General features: G+C 39.1%; 1 protein-coding gene across 10 annotated transcripts in view; it reads left to right on the top strand.

Moving 5' to 3' along the window:
• The window catches only part of mcf2lb (mcf.2 cell line derived transforming sequence-like b), a 50,015-nt gene that overhangs the window by 17,713 nt on the left and 8,540 nt on the right, over window positions 1-23,762 (top strand). For 9 of the 10 annotated variants that reach the window (XM_039817461.1, XM_039817464.1, XM_039817458.1 and 6 more), the window contains 12 exons: window positions 5,534-5,617; window positions 9,211-9,325; window positions 13,202-13,292; window positions 16,727-16,846; window positions 17,056-17,172; window positions 17,614-17,763; window positions 17,877-18,001; window positions 19,143-19,257; window positions 19,365-19,484; window positions 20,364-20,555; window positions 20,646-20,837; window positions 21,415-21,574. In XM_039817461.1, the coding sequence (XP_039673395.1) occupies window positions 5,534-5,617; window positions 9,211-9,325; window positions 13,202-13,292; window positions 16,727-16,846; window positions 17,056-17,172; window positions 17,614-17,763; window positions 17,877-18,001; window positions 19,143-19,257; window positions 19,365-19,484; window positions 20,364-20,555; window positions 20,646-20,837; window positions 21,415-21,574 (1,581 nt within the window). Of the gene's footprint in view, window positions 1-3,221; window positions 3,389-5,533; window positions 5,618-9,210; window positions 9,326-13,201; window positions 13,293-16,726; window positions 16,847-17,055; window positions 17,173-17,613; window positions 17,764-17,876; window positions 18,002-19,142; window positions 19,258-19,364; window positions 19,485-20,363; window positions 20,556-20,645; window positions 20,838-21,414; window positions 21,575-23,762 lie in introns of those variants that run through there. The other variant, XM_039817466.1, reaches the window with a different exon arrangement.

Raw genomic sequence — 23,762 nt, forward strand, 5'->3', positions numbered from 1 at the left:
ATTTTGTGGGAGTTTTTTAGTGTGTTTGGGTATGTTGTTTTCTCCATGTTTTTACGGACGTTACGCTGAGATACTACTGTTAATTTATATTTTGTGCAACTGTGCACTCTGTGTTCAATTTGTTTTAATAATGGAATACCGTATAATTTCCGCCACGTGTGCTTGGTTTCATTCGTTTTTATTATTATATTTCAATATTACCACACATTTACGTACTGTTATTTATGGTGTTATACATATTTTATTTATTTTTTTTTGTCTATATATTTTATGTTGATTTCTGTTTTTTATGCTTTTATTATTAATGTTCAAATTAATATTTGTGTTGTTTATAATAGCATACATATGACTGTTTGTAATATATTATGTGTATATAGTAATGATAAGGTTGGGAAGTTAGTGATTATCGAGACACAAGTATATAGATAATTTGGGCAAGTAGGTTGTGTTATTATTTGTATTTGTTTTTTTTTTTTAGACACATGCTCTTATGTTATCTGTTGGCGTAAACAAATCACACCTTAAAAATAAAAGGAAATAGCATTTCTACAAAAGTTTGGTAACATTAGACCATTAACTTAAGAAACCATAGGACAACTTTATCATTCACATTCAATACCAAGGCAAGAGAAATATTAATACATAAATGTACAGTTTTTTAATGAATAATATCGCACAGGTGTTTGTATAGCACTGCTCCTCTTTAATGTTCCAGTTCACTTGTGTATATATGCTCCTAATTGGGATGATGCCAGTTTTGATCCAGGTTGATCTCTGCTTTACCCAACATGAACTCTCACCGTTTGATCTTTGGCGGTGACATAAACTGTGTTATGATCCACCTGACCGATCTACCATATTCAAATCCGACATGAGACTTATATTTTTTCAGCAATAAAGAGTTCTTTTTTACATATACATCAATCATATTCAAGATTGATTATTTTTATAGATAAACCTTGTTCGTTAAGAAAATGAATATTGCCATTGTGGAGTGCCACTCGCCAGTATTGCTGGTTTTTTTAATCCGCAATTGAGATTGACTAACTTGCTGAGATAATTTTATGAAATAATCTACCCTATTGATAATTTTTACAAAATAAATCGACTCTTACGCTATCTTGTGGGAGACGAAAGTGGTAATTAGGCGAAATAATATCTTACACACAACACGCAAAAGCCAAAATGGAAGCAGAAAACTCTTAACTTAATGCTGATTAGCGAGACATTCCACATCACCCCCCATGAACTGTATAAGAAAGACTAGACTTACAAATCAATATAACCAATATAACACAGGAACAATATTGCTCATAGGTTTTGTATACGAATGGTGAAAAGGGGCGTCTTCGACCAACTGAAATCTAGATGGAGCTCAGCTCATTCCACAGATCCAGAAGTTTGGTAGTACAGTTCGTTGAAATTAGTGATTTTTTAAGACATTTTATTCAACTTTACACATCTATTCAGAGGATGTGCACTACATTTTTGGATACTTATCTATAAACCCTTAAGAGGACAGAGTTGGATAAGCCCATCACACTTAATGAAGTTATCAGCCTATTGCAAAGTGGCAAGGCCCCCGTCCACCTACCAGTAATTTTACAAAAATTTCATCCAAATTAGCCCCTGTTATTATGTTAATACTCACTAACACAAACCACAAAGCTAATATTACACTCCTATTAAAGCCTCAAAAACGCAGTTGATTGTCTCTACACCTATCACTTCTGAACGAGATGTTAAGTCTTCTTGTATTAGGTATATGTTATATAATATATGATAAACTTTGTTAGCCCTTTCTATATATAAGCTCTCAGTGTTTACTCTGCGCACGAATACCGGTGGTGGTCTCCCTGATAAAAGCGTTTGATCGGGTTGAGCCATATTTATTTGGTATTGGGAAGATTTGTTTGGGCCTGATAGCTTAATACGCATTGTCCCAGATTTATTGCCTTCTAAATGGTCTTAGCAAAATAGTGTTTACGAGTTTTTTTGTTTTGTCTGTGTAAATGTTTCTTTTGTGGGTAAAAAATTAAAGGTTCATAGAATTGGCATTGCGTGTGTAAATTTTTCTTCCCTTAGTTACCTCGTCCTATAGTCCATTGTATTCACTTATTTATTTACAGTTCTTTAAGCATCTCATAATCATGTTTTTCAATTAGATTGCCTTGTCAGGAGAGGGATAGTAATAGTGTTATTCGTTTGTGTCTTTTAATAATTAATAAGTTACTTCTGTGTTATACTATTACTCAGATTAATTCTCAAATCCATCCTTCTTTATATAGTATAAATACTAAGTTTGAAAGATTAGAGAGATTGGGTGAAGAACTGGAATAAAATTTCAGTGAAGGATGGTGATTATATAAGTGTGGGTCACCATGTCGTTTCAGGTATATTATAGTGAGAGTGTATTATGTGTTTGTTGTAGTGCTGCACCTCTATATGTTTGGGTGATAAAAATATTTTACTAATATTATATGTTTTAGATATCAACTTGATGTATATTTGTTCCATTAAATTTGTTCTTTTTTTCGGAGAAGATTGTTGGAGTGATTCACATCACCCAACCCTGTACTGTATTTGTAATATTGATTAGAGAGTTACCAAAGTCCATGTTGGGCCCTCTATTATTTCTTGTCACAGACATTGGTTTTCTGGAAATGTGTAGTGATAGTCACAGGTGTAGCCACTTGTACTGTCTTGTATCCTTTCTCTATTTATTTTTTTTTGTGTATTTTTTTTTTTTTTTTATATATATTTTGTTTTATTTTATTTTTTATTTATTTGCGGCAGCTTGTTGGGGATGGGTGGGTGGGGGAGAAAATAAGAAAAAGTATGTATGTTGAATATCTGTGTCCAGTACTCATTTTCTCAAATAAAAACATGTTTAAAAAAAAAAAAAAGAAGACTTACTTGAATGAATTCTGTCCTTAAAGTGTGTGTGTCTGTGTGTGTGTGTGTGTGTGTGTGTGTGTGTGTGTGTGTGTGTGTGTGTGTGTGTGTGTGTGTGTGTGTGTGTGTGTGTGTGTGTGTGTGTGTGTGTGTGTGTGTGTGTGTGTGTGTGTGTGTGTGTGTGTGTGTGTGTGTGTGTGTGTGTGTGTGTGTGTGTGTGTGTGTGTGTGTACTGACCCTAATGCCAAATCCTCTGATAGGTCCCATTGCCATACAAAGAGTTAACAGCAAGACTTCTTGGTTTGTTTAAACTGGAGTCAGAGGAGGGCTCAAAGTAAAAGGGCTGTGCCTGTAAAGAGACAGTCAGGAAACATACAGGATAAAGAGGGGAACGACACCCATAACGATGACGGATATTTTGTGATGCTCCGAGGTGGACTGACTAGGTGGACGTTCATTTTGGCCTGGCTCTGAGCCTGATGTCAAAGGGCAGGTATGTATATGCCATAAAGGGAAAGTTGTCGGGACAAACTGTGTATTCCTTCACGTCCTGTCAGTATAGTTCTTGATATCTTCAAGACTGTTTTTTTTGTATGATCGTGATTTTAGGGACAAAACAAAAGACAAGAGAGACTCTACTTGTTATTTCTACACTATATCTGTACACCTATATCTCCCGAAGTCCTGTAGCCAGGAGCAAAAGTAGTAGAGGGACAGAAATGTCTTTGTAAGGGGACTATTTCTTAAGGTTACATAAAAATGTAAATGCAATGGGCAAATTTGTTACATACAAACATAATATATATACTTAATATACATATGTTTTATCCATAATGGTCATGAACTGTACAAATACAAAACTAACCTGTATAAAACTACTCTACACATTTTCCAGTGTGACAAGTACTTGGTGATTTTGCCTTAGGACAACAGAGCAAACAAAGTCCGACTAAGATGAAAAGTCAATATTGCTCTTTACTGTTACTTTAACTTACTGTTGTATGTTAGCAACCATGTTTACAGGATAGTGTCTGTCACTGTGAGACACTCCCTTCCTGTAATCTCCTACCTTTTCTGGTCCCTAGATGCCCCTGCTTTGTTGTTTTCCATATCATTTTCCACCTGTATTTTCATACCTCCAGCTTGTTTTTAACTAAAGTAGCCTACAGTATCAAAATTCTGTTTTGTGAATGGAAAAAGATGCATGCAGGAGAACTAATGCACTCTAGCTCTGGGCATCTTGGGCTAGAAGTACTTTTATACAGAAAATGGAAAAGTAATAAAGAGCTGAAGAAGCCAGTGCTTCATGTATTTCATGACTCTGTATGTGGTCTTTTAGCTTAAATGACATACACATACAGAGCCCCATTTGGCTGGAACTAGGTGTAACATATGCACGTAGATTTGCTTAACATCCGGTTGGCAGATCTGGCCAGTACTGAGCATTTTTTTTCAGGTTGTGATATTCAGTTGCGCTGATGGAAGGTATCTTAACACAAATGTTTGCACATCAAAATGCCCCAAGGGTTGATATTGAAAATTACCTTACAGCAGCTTCTCACGGCAGTATCTGCCCACAATGTGCTGGATTTATTTCTCTCAGGCCTCTTTGTATGACGTATTTATTTAAAAGAACTGATCACAGACGGCTGCATGAATCCAGTGAAATAAAGTGTCTTACAGTGAAAAGTGATGTGAAAATTAATTCATGTTTTTAAGGATAATTCACCCATATAGATGCCACAGATAGACAGAGACACACATTGCAAAGCACAAGCATTATAATCCTCTAGCAAATAACTGTACTTGTGCCAATTTTCCTGTATTGATCTGTTTTGCCCCTTGCTGCACAGCTCTCATTTCCAACTTGAGCTGTGGCCAGTTTTCGTTCAACAAGCAATACTAAAAAAATTCCTCGAATACAAATCAATCCAAAAGCTGCATATTGTAGGGAGACTGTTTATGTTTAATGTGTATTTATAAAACCCAGCAGCTGGCAGAGACGGCTGTTTTTAGTGTAACCTACTTCTTTTCCACATTAATTTTGTCGGAGTAAATGTCTATTTGTACGTCGTCTTACCACTCAGACAACAATGGAAATATACTGTATTTTCCTGTTTTCACATTTACTGTAACAATGTCCAACATGTAATGCTTTTTAGATGATATACAAAGGTATACAGGGCGTATCCCTGGTATAACCAGAATCTTCATCTCCTAATGGGGTAATGAACCTTAAATCTGATTATTTTAATCCTTATGAAGGGAGTCTGTGTGTGTGTGTGGGGGGGGGGGGACCAACCAACCAACCAACCAACCAACCAAGCCTGTTCATTTATCAATACTGTAGGTTATCTACAACAGAACAGATCTGTGGGATCAACAACAGCAAGTCTCCAGTAATCACCATGACCCTTAATGTGCTAGAAATGTTACTGGCATAGTTTATATTTCTTGGAAAATGTGTGTTTAATTCTGCCTCTAGGATGTATGAAAAGCAGCTCTTTATATTGCTTATATCAGTTGGTCAAGTGCCAGATGAATTAAACAGACCTGAGAAATCAACTTCAGGCTCCCTCCATACTGTACATCTTCAGCTTTGACGTCACTAATATTTGCATTTCTCTGTTTTCACCAGATGAGATCATGCAGCTGGACAGCAGTCCGCTCCGTGCTGCTGACATCACCCCTGACCTCAAGAAGCAGTTTGCCTTCCTTTCAGGTGACACTTCCATGTCTGCCTCCGTCTATCTGTCAGTGTGGATGCATGAAGATTTGTGTTTCTCATCTTATCTGCTGTCTGTTAGTTTATTACTTAATTAGCACACCACTAATCATCCGTCTCATCTCTGCCACCCGGGGAATCATTTATATTTTAACTACCCCACTTGATATTTGCATAGTCAATGTGGACAGTTTTCTCCTGACAGTTATCATTTGCTATTCAAATGTCATCTCCCTCCTTTTCCTCTTCGCTGTTTGTCAGGTTTCGGTCCAGATACCCACTGTCGTCTTGCCACTGTTACCTAAGCTTACTGCCTCTACATTTGAGCCATCTTTCACTGAGATCGCCAAGTATTTGTGACAGCTGTTATATCCTTTCCTACAGACCTGTAAATGCTTTGTGTGTGTGTGTGTGTGTGTGTGTGTGTGTGTGTGTGTGTGTGTGTGTGTGTGTGTGTGTGTGTGTGTGTGTGTGTGTGTGTGTGTGTGTGTGTGTGTGTGTGTGTGTGTGTGTGTGTGTGTGTCGGGGGTGACCTTGTGGCTGCAGCAGCGTCGGGAACCATTTTGCAGACAAATATCTAAGCAGACGTTGAAACCATGACCATGCACTTGCTGTTGCTATAGCGATGAGAGAAGAAAAGGCAGACAGATTTGATATTCCAGTCACATGCGCTGACAGAGCAGCTGTGTGTGTAAGAAGTGAGATTGAACGTGTTTGTGTCAGCAGTTGCTGTGTACAAACATGTTTCACCTCTTTTTCTCTAATCGTTATTTATTTCACTTTTCTATTGAGTCTAAAATTCCTTTTCTTAAAGGCCCTCAAAACACATTTTCTCAATTAGCTTCTTAATATGAGTGATTGGGTCCGACATGAACACACATCTTTCTGCCAGCATCAGAACGGTTTTGGTTAATTTCCCATGAGAGTTTTTTCTGTTTTTTTTTGTGTATTTTTCTCTGTGCTCTCCTCACTGGTTTGAGGTGGGTGGAGCCCTGTTAGGAAAAGGTCACATACTCCCATGCACTATGAATCTAATGACAGTTGTTAGGCCCCTGTCAATCAAACCTCACTCACAGATGTAATTAATTACAAGGGACGTTGTTTTTTTCCAAATGTTACCTTTAATTGTTGCTTATTTAGTCATGAATTAAAGAGAGATGCTTAAAACCAGGGCCTTAAGGCAAAGATGTGTGGTAAGATGGGGCATAAGGGGATAAGGGATAAGATAATGTGATAATTAGGTAGTTTATTTTTAACATTTATTATTAAATCAACTGTTGACTTTTGTGAGGTACCTTTTAATTTTCATATATTTACAATACGTTTTTTTTTTATTACTTTTAAATGGAGTGTATGAAACTAAATAATTCGTTATGATAGATATTGTAGTTTTTTCTGTACAGCCTCCAGTCTGTACAGCTTTAACATCAGTGCCCCCGTGTGGCCACAGTTTCCTCTTCTCAGTGCTCTCTTCCTTTTCATCTAACTGTAATAAACCAAAATAAATTTTCCTTGTCAGATTGATTGACAGAGCCCCCAACACAGAGGCTGACAGCATGAAAGCTATGATCAGTTTAAATTGTTTTGTCTTTGCCACATACTGTATATTATACTGTCCTTTGGTGCTCATAAGTTTATGAACCCATGCTAAAGTTGACTAAAAATCATCTTTTGGAAATTTATCTTAATGCCTTCATTAAAAAAAATTAAGAAAAATCCAACCTTTAAGGACACCAATTTTCTTTGTGAATGAATTATGTATCGTAAATAAATAAGTGTTCTTCCTTAAAATACAGGGGGCATAAGTAAGTACACCCCTATGTTAAATTCCCATAGAGGCAGGCAGATTTTTATTTTTAAAGGCCAGTTATTTCATGGATCCAGGATACTATGCATCCTGATAAAGTTCCCTTGGCCTTTGGAATTAAAATAGCCCCACATCATCACATGCCCTTCACCATAACTAGAGATTGGCATGGTTTTATTTCAGTTAACCTAATACCTGGTTTGATTAGCATTGAGAGATGATTTTATGGAAAGTACCCCATGCCAATCTCTAGGTATGGTGAAGGGTATGTGATTGTTACAGCCACAGCAAACAAACACAACTTAGGCTAAATGTGACCGTCAACATATTGAACAACACCAAACCCAAGGAATAATTAAAGTAAATCAAAGTTTATTTACAACTTAACTACAGTTAATTAAACCAAAACTATGGGAGTCTGGAGGTCTAGCCAAAAAGAACAAAAGAAGGGAAGAAGCCTGAACCAACCCATCAAGGGCCGTTGGACCCAGAACTCCCCCCCAACTAAAAAGTAGTAACTAACTAACAGAAACAAAGTCGCGAAAACTAGACTACCAGACCTCCATCCTCAAAGCAATAAAACACAAAAGAAAGGCAAAAGTAGGTAACAAAAGTAACAACAGTGATCCGAGCTGCTTCAGTGACTGCCGCAGGCATTCCTGTCTCACAGCCTCTTATATCCAGGGGCGGGGCCACCCTCAATCAGAGATCAGGAACACCTGAGATGAAGAGAAAGGAAAAGAGAGCAGGGCGGGGAGCACATAACAGTGATGATGTGGGTCTATTTTAATTCCAAAGGCCAAGGGAACTTTATCAGGATGCATAGTATCCTGGATCCATGAAATAACCTTTTAAAAAAAAAAAAACTTTAAAAATAGAAATCTGCCTGCCTCTATGGGAATTTAACATAGGGGTGTGTATACTTATGCCCCCTGTATTTTAAGGAAGAACATTTATTTATTTACGATACATTATTCATTCACAAAGAAAATTGGTGTCCTTAAAGGTTGGATTTTTCCTATTTTTTTTTATTCCTCTTTTTAGTCAACTTTAGCATGGGTTCATAAACTTATGAGCACCACTGTACATGAGTGCTGTACTGATATGCAACATCCCCAAGGATATATACAGAAACATTGTTATGTAATTCTTATATATATTTATGTCAATCCTATCAATCTTTAATATAAATAAGTACCAAACTTGTATTTTTTATTTTCAAATTGTTGCACACCAGCCAGCTTCCCTACCGATGCCTTGTGTAGGATTTAAATCTGATGTACATGGTTATAATACAAGACATGGCAAATATTTACACCTTCCAATGTTCCGTACTGGTCTCTCTCAGTTCTCTTTTACTATGGAATAGTTATATCCACATTGCATTTCAGTCAACTTCTGTCAAAAATTATACCAAATGTACATGTCTGTACTGATCTGAACTGTTCATATCTGATTTTGTTTGGCCTTCCTGTCAATCATAACCACTCCCACATTACACACACATCCGCATTATATCTATATTCTTTAATTTATTTTATGCCTTTGTTGTTTCATGTAGCCAACCTTATCCTTGTTTTTTTAATTCCATGCTTACTTGTTTTTAATTTGTAAATTTCAGGACTTTTGTAATTGCTAATTCCTTCTATAAGACCCTATGGGTTTTCTTTATCTCACCTGCACAATCTTTCTTTTTTTCTTGTTGTGTTTCTGTTGCCTTGATTTTATTGTGTAAATAAAAAAATAAAAGAAATGACTGTTCCTCTGTTTTTCAATTTTTTAGGAGGTAGAGGAGATAATGGCAGCCCCATCATTGTGTTCCCAGAATTCCCTGCATTTGGAGAGATCACGGACGGAGAGTTTCACAACGTGCTGACCTACCTGACTAGTGTGCCCAGGTATAGTCCCTCACTGGCTGATTGTCTCGCACACAAATCTGAAATTGTAAATGCGTTAGTGCAGGGGTGTCAAACTCATTTTAGTTCACGTGCCACATACCCCTAATTTGATCTCAAGTGGGCCAGACCAGTAAACTACACCAGAAAGATCAGAAACTTTATCTGCCACAGAGTTTCTTGTCAGTTTAATGTTGGCAAATGCAAGTTATTTCTGCTACGACAGCGTTCTAAGGCCATTGTATGAAAAAATAATAATGTTACGGACCCGGGAGAGAGGGGTTACCCTCTGGCGGGCTGGTTCTGGCCCACGGGCCATATGTTTGACACCCCTGCCTTAGTGTATGAAGTCTGCCAGTAGGTTGCGGTGGATATTTTAAACACAGTTTCACCACATAAAAATATTAGCTGCAGAGGATTTGTGCAGTGGATGAGACATTCAGTGTATTGCATAGATATCTGTAGGGGTAAAGTGATTCCTTTATTAATAAGATGGCTAATTAATAATCCCAGGGTCTTTATCAATCTTCTGCAGACTGTCTTTGTTATATGAATAGACCAGACAAGGGGGGAGGGGAAATGCGCAAAACCATCCCTTTCTCCAACTATTCCTCCGGAAAACCATGTCCTGTCCTGTTTTTCTGTACATTCTAAGTTTTTCTTTGATATCTTCCTCACAATGTAGTCTTGCGTTTTCTTGATTTAGCTCCCCCCCCCCGTTTGTCCCACCCTTCCTTCATTGTGCCCACACTGGCAAAGCGCATAAAAATAGAAACTGCAGCAATTCTGACGAATCTGTTCGAATCTGAATAATACATACAGACAGCTAAGCAGAGCAGTGTCCTGAAGTGTGTGTGTGTGTGTGTGTGTGTGTGTGTGTGTGTGTGTGTGTGTGTGTGTGTGTGTGTGTGTGTGTGTGTGTGTGTGTGTGTGCGTGCGTGCGTGCGTGCGTGCGTGATGCATTTACATGACCCTGTTATGGCCCAAGTACTTTAGGTGTATGTATGAAGGTGTGCTTATGTTTGTAAGCCCTTAAAAAAAAGAAATGTAATATTGCTTTTGTCATGTCACTTTCTTCTGAACCAGTATACTGTAACTTTAATCAGCTATTATCAATAAGGCCAGCCTGCTATTATCAATAAGACCAGCCTGTTTTAGCATGACCAAAACATTTTTTTTCTCTTGCTCTTATGTAAACTGCATTACAGTTCAACCTCTGGGCCACGAGGATGTTTTTTTTTCTCCAAATCCAAGCTGAAAACCAGCTGACAGGCAGATATGATTTGCATCCATTCTGAGTGTACAGTATTAAATAACCTCCTTCATGGTACGGCTGTTGAGGTTTCCAGTTATCTGAAGGAGGGTCATCACCAGGGGTGAGATGGCGTTGAGCCTCAAGCTGTTCTGAATACAGAGGCAGATGGCTGCAGCTACCTGAGGGACTGACACCCCCGACAGGGCTAACACAGTCCACAGCCAGGGAACAGCTGTTCCTAGTTTGAAACAAATACCTTTGGATCGATAATAATGGCATGAAAATAAATGACGTGTTCATGCTTTTTATCATAGTATGTAAATATTATTTGTTTATTAAAGCTAAGATGTATTAAGTATTGAATTAATTCCAGCATGATTTTCTGGATCCTAATTCATTTACCTTCGGCTTTGCATCTATAAACACACTCAGGAAATAAGTTGAATAGCTATGTCCTTTGTCAGACCATGTTCCCATCTCGCTCCCTCTCTCTTTTTTTTATTTCTCCTTGGCTTTGCAAATGCATGGATCTAGTTTTCATGATGGTTTTATGTTAAAATGATATAGGTGACTAAGATATTATCCCAGAATTGAAACACATTCTGCACTCATCTTATTTAATCTGTTTCTAATTTAATAAACCAGTGCTCTTATATTCAATTAGTCACTTTCTCTGCTCTGTTTAGTACGACAGAAGAAGGGGAGGGTGCAACAGTATGTGTTTGCTACGTCTGCATATGCATTCATGCAGCAAATTTCCTTCATCACTGCATCGCCATTAGGCAGAGCTTTTTCACAACTCACAGCTTAACACTTTGTCCTGAGGAATCCAATTATTATTAGGACACTCATGCATGTGCACTAGCAACATCAACAGGCGGTTTATAGGGTTATTTGAATATTAAACACTGTATATGCAAGACAGTGTCTGCTTACAATATGAAAACTATACAAAGCATTATATGATTTAAAATGTCCATTTGCCCATTTACATGTTTATACATTTTCAAAATCCTTCCTTTTAGAACCCATAATCCAAATACTTGATTATTTGTTTATTTATAGGGTATAGTGTGTGCACTTAATCAACCTGACATTTAAAAAAACATCAGCGTAAATGTGTTATGGGCTCATTTTCACCCATAGTCCCAATAAAAATTAAAGCAGACAATAAAACGGACAGAGCTGGTTAAACCAATATTATTGTATAATTTGACATATATTGAAAATCAAATGGGACACCAGCAATAGCTAGTCATCTGACACACACCACAGAATGGGACATTGTCTTTTAGCAGCGACAGCATAGAGTCATTTCATCCTGTTCTTTAGATATATTTATTTCAGCCTTAGGTGCTCTATGTTCACCAGAAACCTTCCTCCCATCAGCAGCCATTAATGTCTCAGAGGCAGTAAAAGCTCTTGTCCCACTCGCCTGCTCTCCTCCTCCTCCTCCTCTGCGGCTGGGATGTAAAGCAGTTTGTGCTTTGAAAGCCTGAGTGGCTGTGGGAGTCTGTGTATGACTGAGTGCAGAGCCGAGAAGTGGGGATGTTGGAGGAAGAGAACAGGAAAAGGGATGAAAATGGGAGGGAAAGGATAAGTGCCACTATTAATGTGAATGTTACAGTGAGAGAAAGAAGAGAGGCGGACATGGATAAACATTCTGTATTTTTCACAATAAATGTAACCCTCATGATAACAGTGGTATCCTCTTTGAGCCTGACCCCCCCCTACCCCTCCCCTCCCCCTCCCCCCACATCTGTAAAGATCTGCTGACTGGCTACTAGAGCTGCTCGTCACTTTGTAGCCATCCTGTGATAGGCTCGTATCTCAGCGGCTCCCAGTGTCTCATTGGAAGGCTGATAGATTCAGTGCAGGGGGGCCAGGATGGACGCTGTGGTGGTCTGAAGCATTTGGCTCCCTCCCATTCAAACAGCACAGCACGCTAGGATCTACCTCTAAAGGACATCCCCATCTCCTGTGCTTTTGTTTTGGCTTTATTTTCCCAAGGACTGCTCTTTTTTATCTGCTCGGTTCTGACAGTGCTGAGGTGCTCATGTGCACCTTTGCAGTGGGTGCATCATGTTTTCAAGTATGCACAGGGGAGTTTGCCGGTGAGCTGCACATGCGGTTGTCATTGATTGTTGGTGCTGTGTAAACCATACAGCCCTCCACTCTCCTGGGACCAGAGAGGACAGCAGAGGGAGGGGGGCACAGGGAGAACTGGGGGCCGATGGCCAAGAAATCTGGAGGTACTTCACAGCATATCCTTTTATGGACTGCACCAGCTGTCTAAGAAGATAAAGAGCAGCCTAACAAAACAACGAGCTGTTAACAAGCACCGAGGTTCTCTACTGTCTCACTGTTCACACGGCGACAGAAAACTTCCTGTATGTTTTATGTCTTTGTGTTTGTTCCTCTTCGAGCTCTTGTGTTTTCTGTCCTTAAGAGTGTAGACATATATATAGTAAGTGTCTGTGGCCCTTCAGTCTATGCTGCTGTGTGTGATTTATTTAATACTTTTTTGTCAGTGTGAGGTAAAAGTGAATGTGTTATCCTCTCACCATTTACTGTGCTGTTACAACCGTTTATTTGTGGTGCATGTGTTGCTCTGTGTGTTCCAGTTTGTCTTCAACGGGCGTGGGTTTCATCTTGGTCATCGATCGCCGGCAAGACCGATGGGCGGCCGTGAAGGGGACCCTGCTTCGTATCGCAGTAAGTTGCCCTTTGTGTATGTACATGTGGCCGTGCACTTACTTCCTGTCTGTGTCGTTAATGTCTTTGTGTCTGTGTGGGAGAGAAACAGCCCTTTTAATCAACTGTTGAAATAAGAGGACCCAGGTTTGCGAGGCACTGGCCTTGCACCATCACCCATAGGGGGGAGGAGGTTTGTCAGGCCAAAGAAAGGTGTTGGAGTGTCCCCATCTCTCTGTCTCGCAGCTCCACCACTAATATCACTATCACCCTGGGGGAGTTGATATGAGCCAACCTCATCCTTGAACTCTATCCCATCACCATCACAGCCTGCCATGTGTTTCCAAAGCCTCAGGGACAAATAAGCAGCCACATGCCAAAAAAAAGGACATCATGTTTATTTTGTTGACTCGGTTATTGAAATGTCTCACTTTTCATCTCTGCGTCATGCTATGACATATTAGACTTTCATGCTGTGATTCAAGAGACATAGTTTGAGTCATATTTTCAGTTTTCTGCACTGTAATCAGTTACTGCATGCTCCTGCAGGAAGATAAACAGTTGTCCTTAGCACATAACTTATTTTCCTATCATCTCTTTCATTACTTCTTGATGATTCATTAAAAAAAACATTGATACATTGAACTGATACTAATCATGGAATTTATGTTTCTGAATAAAATGCAGTTGGTAGAGCATCAGAAGTAATCCGGGTTCTGCTCTCTTTTGTTTATTCCAGTTGTTTCAGTCTTCTCCTCTGGAGCTGGTATGCATATCTGTTCATCTGTACTTCATGTTTTGTGTAGGAAGGGGATAAAGCACTGGCAGCTCTCCTAATACATGTGCGTGGGTAAGAATCACCCCATCACGAGAGTCTCCCAGCATATTGCTTTTTTGGGCTAAAACAATGGGCAGTTGATTAGCACCATGATTCATTCAATAGTCAGTTTTAAAAAAAATGTCCAGCTTCATTCATATCAACATTCAGCTTCTATTCCCTGCAAGTGTAGTACAGAAATGTTTATTGTTGTTGATATACAGTACAGGTAACAGAGGAACGTTTGTGTTGGACAGATCCTTACAGGTCTACAGTATCGTTAGCAAAAGTAATAACACGGAGAGGGATGTAGGAAAAGATTAAATGTCTGAGAGAGAATGACAGATAAATATCACCACGTGTGGTCTCAAGAGACATGGGAGACCACATCACTCATTTCAAATTAAATCAAGCTTTATTATTCCCACAAGGGGGACTTTTAAAGACTGACAGGCTGGTAATAGGTAACAGTCATCCCTGCAATAATGTCCTCTTTGGGGTGATCCAGCCAGGCTGCTAAATGGATGATGATGAAAACTGGCACTTTTCACGCTGCTTATACTGTATGTTTTTGTAGTGGAGACTAGTTCATTGGCGAAATCAAATTATAATCAATGCATACTGGGATGTATTCACTCAGTGAGGTTTTTCAGTCAGTGTGTACATGTTATGAGGGTGTGTGCCTGTGTGTGCGAGAGAAAAATATACAAGGGCATTGAATGTTCATCCTGTCTAAGGATTCCCTTTGTCTTTTTGTGTGTCTATGTTAATGAGCACACTTGTGTATGCATGTGCTTGTGTAAATTTGTGGGTCAGTGTGTTTCAAGAAAAAGCTGCCCGTCGCGGTATATGGCTTAGTTTGATCTGATGACAGACAGAAAGTGTGTTTATAGACGGGTCCTAATTAAGTCTGCAGAGTTACTGTCAGTCCCTAAAGCAAACCCTCCTCCCTCCTCCCTTGTCATTTGTCTGGCTTTTCTTCAAAGGCTTTGTGTGTGTAACAAGAACAAGTAGTAGACCATGACCATGACTGCCAGCGACCACATATCCAAGAATCACGGTTGAATGGTTAGAAACTGCAATATACATTCAAAGGCTGGACACATGTCAACAAAACCAATGAAAAGATGAAAATTCACCAATGCCTTAGTGCATCTCTGAATACTTTCTGAATACCCTGTCTGTAGCCCTAAACCCATTCATTCTTACTGAAGACGTAAATCTTTGGTCATGGATACATACTTTCATATTTAAAAAAAAAGGCTCAATCATTTTCTAAAACAGCAGGGCACTGTAGTTTTTAGCAAACATTACTCAAAAACTCAAATAGTGTATTAATTGGGGACTATTTTAAGCAGCAGAGTGAGGACTTATGGTACCTGGATTTGTGGGATTGACTCAGAATAAAATACACTGCCAATCTTTATTGTAATAAAGGAACATATTACCAAGTGCAACGGGGTTCTCATTAATGTTATTTTTTTATTTATTTTTTGTAATAGTTTTTAGACAAAGCTATATGGCACAACAAATAAGATACATCAGGCTTTGGCTACACAGGAAATACTTGTCAGTAGGATCAATAATGAGCAGTTTTTAATTTGGATCTTTTCATGGGTTTTGTTGACATTAAGCAAAATAAAGACTCTTCCCAAACTTATCCTTTGAAAACCAGTTTCTGAGTGTGCTGCACACCATGTTCAAAACAATTAACCATGAATACACTGAATATAACAGCTGTTGTATAGTAGCACCTACTACTACAATGATATAAAAACAGCAGTATGTCCCACAACCATTTTCATTTCTCCAGATGGTGAGTGACCATTTTCACAGTGCTCCTCCTGTTTTTGGCAGGTCAGCAAGGACAAACACTGAATTGATTTATTAATTCCATTAACAGTGCCTGTCCCAAGTGGTTTTTATTAACAATGCATTCATTGTCATTTCTGCTTAGAGCAGCATTCCCCAACTCACTCGGAAAGGGATGCCAATCGTACGAAGCAGCCGTTTAGGTCATTAGCTAATTAAAGTAGCATTAACAACTGCATTGCCTCAGGAGGGAAGATCATTGTCCAGCCTCAACCATCATCCAACTGTTTTCCCAGCAGTACTTAATCTGTCAGTGTGTGTCAATCGTGACATTTTAATTAGCATTTCATTGGTTGTATTGGCTGGGCTGAGCTGAGCGTATGGTATCTACATAGCATGATAAATATGACAAGGATGTTCAGAAAGTATCTAACAAACTTTTTTTTTTGCTTAGTTAGGATATCTTAATATATGCGCCTGCACACATGTATGAGTTGGTGGTGACTCTGTCTACCTCATTATTCATGCAGAAGCCTCCCAGGGACATGAAGATTAATGTCCCTGCCACAGGAGGGTGTCTGACATCTCCCATGTCTTTCCCATTCTCTTGTACTCTACACACTCCACGTACATGCTTTAATGTGTTTGAGCGAGATTTATAGATGGGATACCAGAGCAGAGAATAATATATAGGAAGTGCAGGCTTTCAGCAGAAGGAACAGAACCTGTCCAACAGAAAGGTGATATAAAATCACAAAACTCAGAGCGGCGGATTCTGTCTGCTCTGTTGCTTAAGTGACCGTTTCCATCCACTCTCTCATTTCAGGGCTCCTTTCCGGGGAACCTCCAGCTGGTTCTGATTCTGAGGCCCACGACCCTCCTGCAGCGTACACTCTCTGACATCCTTTTCAAGTTCAACAAGGATGAGTTCAAGATGAAGGTGCCGGTGCGTACAGTAACTCCTCTTACCTCTGGAAACACTGCTTCAGTGATGGAAACACTGCACTTCAGTGACTTGTATTTCTTCCCTTTGTGGGACCAATCCAACTTATTTAAGAAAGAAGATTTAAATAGAACGCTCATAAAAGTACATAAAATGCTAGTTAATATGATTATTATCTATGTATATAATAGTTTCAGGTGTTTCTGTTTCAGGTGATCATGCTGAGCTCAATAACGGAGCTGCACTCCTACATCGACCGTTCCCAGCTGACCCACGAACTCGGAGGAACACAGGAGTACTGCCATGAGAAGTGGATCTCTCACCGCACTGTATGTACACTGTACATATCTGACCTTAGTGGTCAGCATGGACAACATAACGCTGTTCCACATTACAAGGCACTTTATGAGTGACATGAATTAATACATACTATGAAAAAGTACACGTAAAAGGACAAATAAGTTAAATTTGAGATGCTCAAGCTACCCTTATATGTCTGTGTCTTGCATATATGTCAACATACTATAGTGTAATAAAAGTTAATAAATGATAATGATATCATCAAAACATGGCCAATACTTAAGAATTAAACCCTCCATTAATTATTTCTAATAAAATCAAGAAAAGACTACTGTAAAAATTTCTACAAAGTATACTACATCAGTATCACCCGAATCTAAAAAATTAAGTCACTGCAAATTGTTATTTTTTCTTGATCACATTATGAGCATTGAATGCTGACAATCTTTGTTGTGGCTTCCATGCATCAGGCTATTGAAGGCTTTGCATTGATGGTAAAGAAAACTGCACAGACCCTGCAGTCGTTTGGGACTGAGCTTGCTGAAACTGAACTCCCCAATGAAATCCAGGCCACAACCATCCTGCTGAGCACCCACACCAACAAGAAAGACAAAATGAAGGTAACACTGTTAACATACACATACATTGTTTATATGTATACAGTACATTAGCTATGTATATTAGTCATGTATTTGGATTATATCACCCCATCTGTCTGTATGTATGTCTGTAGGAGGATCTGCTGGTGGCTCTGGGTCAGGGCAGCAGGCTGCTGGAGAGCATCAATGAGCCTGTGGTGCGAGACCCCGACCACAACATGAACCAGGATGAACTGGAGAACCTGGCTACAGTGCAAAGGTTAGAACCACTAGAGCTGATAAAGCTGCAGGATGGCTAGTAAACACCAGACTCTGTGTTATAATTATGTAAAAGAACAATTAATCCAGACTATCAATGGCATAAAGTAAAAAGACCGATGAAAGAGATAATGTTTCAGATGTTTAACACATCTGGTTCTGTCACATACAGTAGTATACATATCAACTGAAAATGATTATGGATACAGTAACACTGTATTTGGGTTACTGTTGACACTGAAATAATAAGGTGTCAAAACTATTTGTAATGCCACTCAGAAATGGAATGTAAAGCATGTTTTTGTTTATTATCTTATGCTTAAGAGATAAGTGAATTATTAAAACAGTTGAGAGAAAATAGTCATATCAGTCATTCACTTTACAGCTTCTTAATGTGAGTGTGTGTTTACTTTTCTCAATTACATATAACTTTCATATCTTTGTTTTTATTGATATTGGTTTGGAAAGATTTTGCGATTTTGAAACATACTTTTGTCATTTGTGATGAGTATTTGTCATTATTATTTTTCATATTTAAACAAACTGATCTGTACATCTCCTCTATCTCTAACCATTACATAACATTACTAAACATTTAAGATACACACTGTAGTTATTTCAGTCGAGTGTCAGTGCCGGACTAAAGATATCGTGCTGTCATTGTTGTTTATCGCTCTGATTGATCCATGTAACAAAGATTTAAGCCAGTAGACTTTGTTTGTTGTTGTTGATGATGACAGATAATTTGTTCACAGCTGTCTCAGCTCTGCCTTCAGTAGAGTTGTAATAATAGATGGCAAGGCAGTGTGCTCTGAGGTCAGTTAGTGCGGTATTTTAAGGAACACTGAGGGCACTGAATCCCATGTCAACGGGCATTAGCTCTACATAACATTCACACACACACACACACACACACACACACACACACACACACACACACACACACACACACACACACACACACACACACACACACACACACACACACACACACACACAGAAAATATATCCACATACCTCAGTCCGACTGCATTTTCTACTCTATTAATTTCTCTCCTCACTGCTTTTGGTCTCCTGCCTGTTTTTTAACTATCCATCTTGATCTCTTGCTGTCCCCATCTCTTTCTCCGCTCTTCTTTCAGACTGTTGTCTCAGCTGGACGAGACAGAAAGGGCTTTTGATGAGTTCTGGGTGAGGCATCAAACCAAACTGGAGCAGTGTCTCCAACTGCGCCACTTTGAGCACAACTACAGAGAGGTGAGCTGGAGCCTGTTAGCTCAGATGAAATTGTCCATAAAAGATTTCAACAGAGACCACATGATCCCCGTTAAACCTGAAAACTGACTGTGGTGTTTCTGCTGCAGGTGAGGGCTCTGCTGGATCAGGTGTCTGAGAAACTTGCAACCTTCTCTGAAGTGGGGATCAGCCCAGCCCACGCTGACCATATCCTGTGTGAACTCACCACGTATGAGGAGAGAGTGTGTGTAAGTAATACCCCACCCCTCACAATTAAAGCTTTGTTTAACCATGGCATGAATAGATGAGTAATATCTTTTATAATGGGGTGGGTTTGTTGTTGGTGGGATAAAACAGACCAGTCAGTGTTACAAAATAATGTGTTTATTATAATCATATTCATAAAATCATAATATATAAAGTATCTACATAGTACTTTCTTGAAAAAGGTCTAAATGAGCATAATTTCATTTTTTTTTTAAACACACAGTGTATTGCTCTGCCAAGGCAGCACAATCATCTAAATTTGCTTAGAAAATATTTTTAAAAGTTTAACCCTAATCTGGATCCAGATCTGCATCAAAATACACATTTCAGTCATATTGATTGGCTGATGGTGGCCATGCTTTTGGGCCAGTACTTAAATCATGTCTGGGAATGTTGCAAAAAGTCACATAACCACTACAGTATGGCTATTAAAATGTGTCATGTTGCTATATAGTGCCACCTATTGGCAAAATGCCATCACATTTTGCTGGACCTCTCAGAGATATGGTGCATATTTGCTTATATTTTGGTTGCAATTGGACAGTGCATTCGTTACAATATATAACTCAAAATTCAGGCTCATCCAGGTATGAACAATTTGGCGAAAATGACTTATAGGAGTACCTGGGTGGCTCACCTGGTAGAGCGCATACCCATATATAGAGGTTTACTCCTCGTCCCAGTGGCCGTGGGTTCGACTCTGACCTTCCTTCGGCCCCCTCTCTCTCCCCTTTCGTGTCTTCAGCTGTCCTATAAAAAATAAAGGCCTAAAATCCCTAAAAAATAACCTTTAAACAAAAAGAAAATGACTTATAGTTAGAAGGAATACTTAAGAAGTATGACTCCACACTGGTCCACAGGAGGTGCTGAACAGAGTTTCGTCGTTGGCCCGTGAGGGTGACGAGCTGATCCAGAACTCCCACTATGCTGAAGACTCCATTCAGCCCAAGTGCAGCGAGCTCAGAGCAATCAGTGAGGATGTGAGCACCAACCTGAGGGCCAAGAAGGACCACCTCCTCAAAGCCATAGAGCTGCACCACTGTTTGGAGAGAGTAAGAAGAACACACACTCCGGGTGTAGTTGCTTTGTCTTGTTTGTTGTTGTTTTTTTACTGATTATTTCTCCTCTGCTGTCTTCCTCAGGCTTCTAAATGGGTTGATGATGGTATATACCTGCTTGCGTCTCAGCCAGTAGACAAGTGTCAATCACATGAGGGGGCGGAGTTAGCCCTTAAGGAGCTGGAGCGTTACCTGGATAACTCAGGCCAGAACCAACTGACAGACCTCAGTACCATCTGGAGAGATTATGAAGCAGTGCTCAACCAGCAGTTCAGAGTAAGACGACCAAACAAAGAATAAATGTGTTGCATTTTTAAACATCAGTCTGTCAGTGTCAAATGGAATGTGACAATTAATACATGTGTGTATGTGACAGTTATTGAAAACCGATATGGCTAATGTCCTGACTGTTGTTAACATTTTTCTCACATCCGTGTGATATCATTTGTGCTAGAGTTCATCAAAATGTTTGACCACATTTTCAAAACAAAATAAAAAACAATGTTTTGTTTCACAAAGAAGATGTTATGTCTGTTAGTTTTATCTATTGCTACACAGAAGAGGATGAACATTTTGTGCAAGTAATTTCCATTGCTCTTTCAGTTATCTGATTAGATAACATGAGAAACTGTCTTAATCGTGACATTAGTTGTGCTGGGAAAAAGGCAACCAAGAGGATTTTTTATACTGTAAAGCTATCCCAAAAACATATTACAGATGTAAGTTTGTTCATTGTATGTCTTAAAATGAAGATAAGGTACTTGACATAAGACATTTATGTTCATTTCTAATGATATGCTGACAGAAAAAATACTCACTCAAGTATTGACACTCTGAACTTCTTGTGTATCAGGACCAAGTGGAGAAGGTTTTCCAGAAGCAGTCGTCCATGCAGGAGATGTTTGACAAGAGGAGGGTAAGCCTGAAGAAGCTAGCAGCCAAACAGACAAGGCCGGTGCAGCCAGTAGCCCCCCGACCTGAAGCCTTCATCAAATCCCCTCTCAGCTCGCCCGGTCAGTCTCCACACATCCACACCTAGTCCATTTTTTTCACACATTGCAGAGCCTTTTAAAGGCTTTTATCCTCTTCATTCTTTGCATGGCACCAATGCTATTCACATGAGGTACCTACACTCCCCTAAAGGATTATTAGGAACACCCTACTAATGTTGTGTTTGACCCCCTTTCGTCTTCAGAACTGCCTTAATTCTTGGTGGCATTGATTCAACAAGGTGCTGGAAGCATTCTTTAGAAATGTTGGCCCATAATGATAGGATAGCATCTTGCAGTTGATGGAGATTTGTGGGATGCACATCCAGGGCATGAAGCTCCCGTTCCACCACATCCCAAAAATGTTCTGTTGGGTTGAGATCGGGTGACTGTGGGGGCCATTTTAGGACAGTGAACTCATTGTAATGTTCAAGAAACCAATTTGAAATGATTCAAGCTTTGTGACATGGTGCATTATCCTGCTGCAAGTAGCCATCAGAGGATGGGTACATGGTGGTCATAAAGGGATGGACATGGTCAGAAACAATGCTCAGGTAGGCTGTGGCATTTAAATGATGCCCAATTGTTAGTAAGGGGCCTAAAGTGTGCCAAGAAAACATTCCCCACACCATTACACCACTACCACCAGCCTGCACAGTGGTAACAAGGCATGACGGATCCATGTTCTCTTTCTGTTTACGCCAAATTCTGACTCTACCATCTGAATGTCTCAACAGAAATCGAGACTCATCAGAATCTGGTCTGATGAGTCTCGACTGTAGACTGTAAAAATGTTGTCTGCAACATTTTTACAGTCTTCAACTGTCCAATTTTGGTGTGCTTGTGCAAATTGTAGCCTCCTTTTCCTATTTTTAGTGGAGATGAATGGTACCCGGTGGGGTCTTCTGCTGGTGTAGCCCATCCGACTCAAAGTTGTGCGTGTTGTGGCTTCACAAATGCTTTGCTGCATACCTTGGTTGTAACGAGTGGTTTGTAGTATTTGAGTCAAAGTTGATCTTTTATCAGCTGGAATCACTCGGCCCATTCTCCTCTGACCTCTAGCATCAACAAGGAATTTTTGCCCCCCAGGACTGCAGCATACTGGATGTTTTTCCTTTTTCAGACCATTCTTTGTAAACCCTAGAAATGGTTGTGCGTGAGAATCCCAGTAACTGAGCAGATTGTGAAATACTCAAACCAGCCCGTCTGGCACCAACAACCATGCCACGCTCAAACTAGCTTAGATCACCTTTCTTTCCCATTCTGACATTCAGTTTGGAGTTCAGGAGATTGTCTAGACCTGGACCACACCCCTAAATGCATTGAAGCAGCTGCAATGTGATTGGTTGATTAGATAATCGCATTAACGAGAAATCTTACAGGTGTTCCTAATAATCTTTAAGGTGAGTGTATATCGCTTAAATGTACATTATCAGACTCTACCTTTAGACTTTAACAGCCCTTGATAGAGTAACTGGATAAAATGGGCCTCACTAATGGCGTGTACTGTAGCTTACATGTTGTCAAACAACATGGACGCTACATTTTAGAAACTTTCTTTGTAGACACAAATAACACAGACATTATAACTGAGGGATAGGTACTTGGGAATTTAGGAATGTTAGTGATGTCTTAGCATTTATAAGCATACACATTAATGGATGCTTTTGATCTGTGTTTTATAGTTTTAAAAGAAAACACAACGCATTCATGAGGACTGTTATGGTCTTTATTTTTCTGTATGAGAAGATGAACTCCTGTGAAAAGCTTCAGTAAAAAGCTCATATCAACATAATTTCATCAATACAATAAACACAAATTTAAATAAGGCAATCCTCTAACAAGAAATAAAAAACGCTTTATTTTAATGTCTGTTTCTTTGCATGTCAGGCTTTCTTCAGGTCCCCTTTTGCATTTTGCAGATAATGTATTGGCAGCATGATGTATATTGTAAACTTCAAGACACTTTTCTACACTTTATCTCATTTGTTTAAAAAAATAAATTAAAATTCATCGAGATTTGCTGTTGCTGACTGAAAAGGCAGCAGAAATAATTTGAATGCTTTGAATTTGTAGAATAGATCACTATAAATTCTGAAATGTATAGTTCTCTATCAGCACAATAAAGCCTCAGTGCAACAAGGGCTATACTTAATCTTGCACACTCTACTTTTCATTTATAGGTTATATTAATATTCTTTTAAAATATATT

Source organism: Perca fluviatilis, chromosome 12 (genome assembly GCF_010015445.1).
Source record: "Perca fluviatilis chromosome 12, GENO_Pfluv_1.0, whole genome shotgun sequence".
Classification (NCBI taxonomy): domain Eukaryota; kingdom Metazoa; phylum Chordata; class Actinopteri; order Perciformes; family Percidae; genus Perca; species Perca fluviatilis.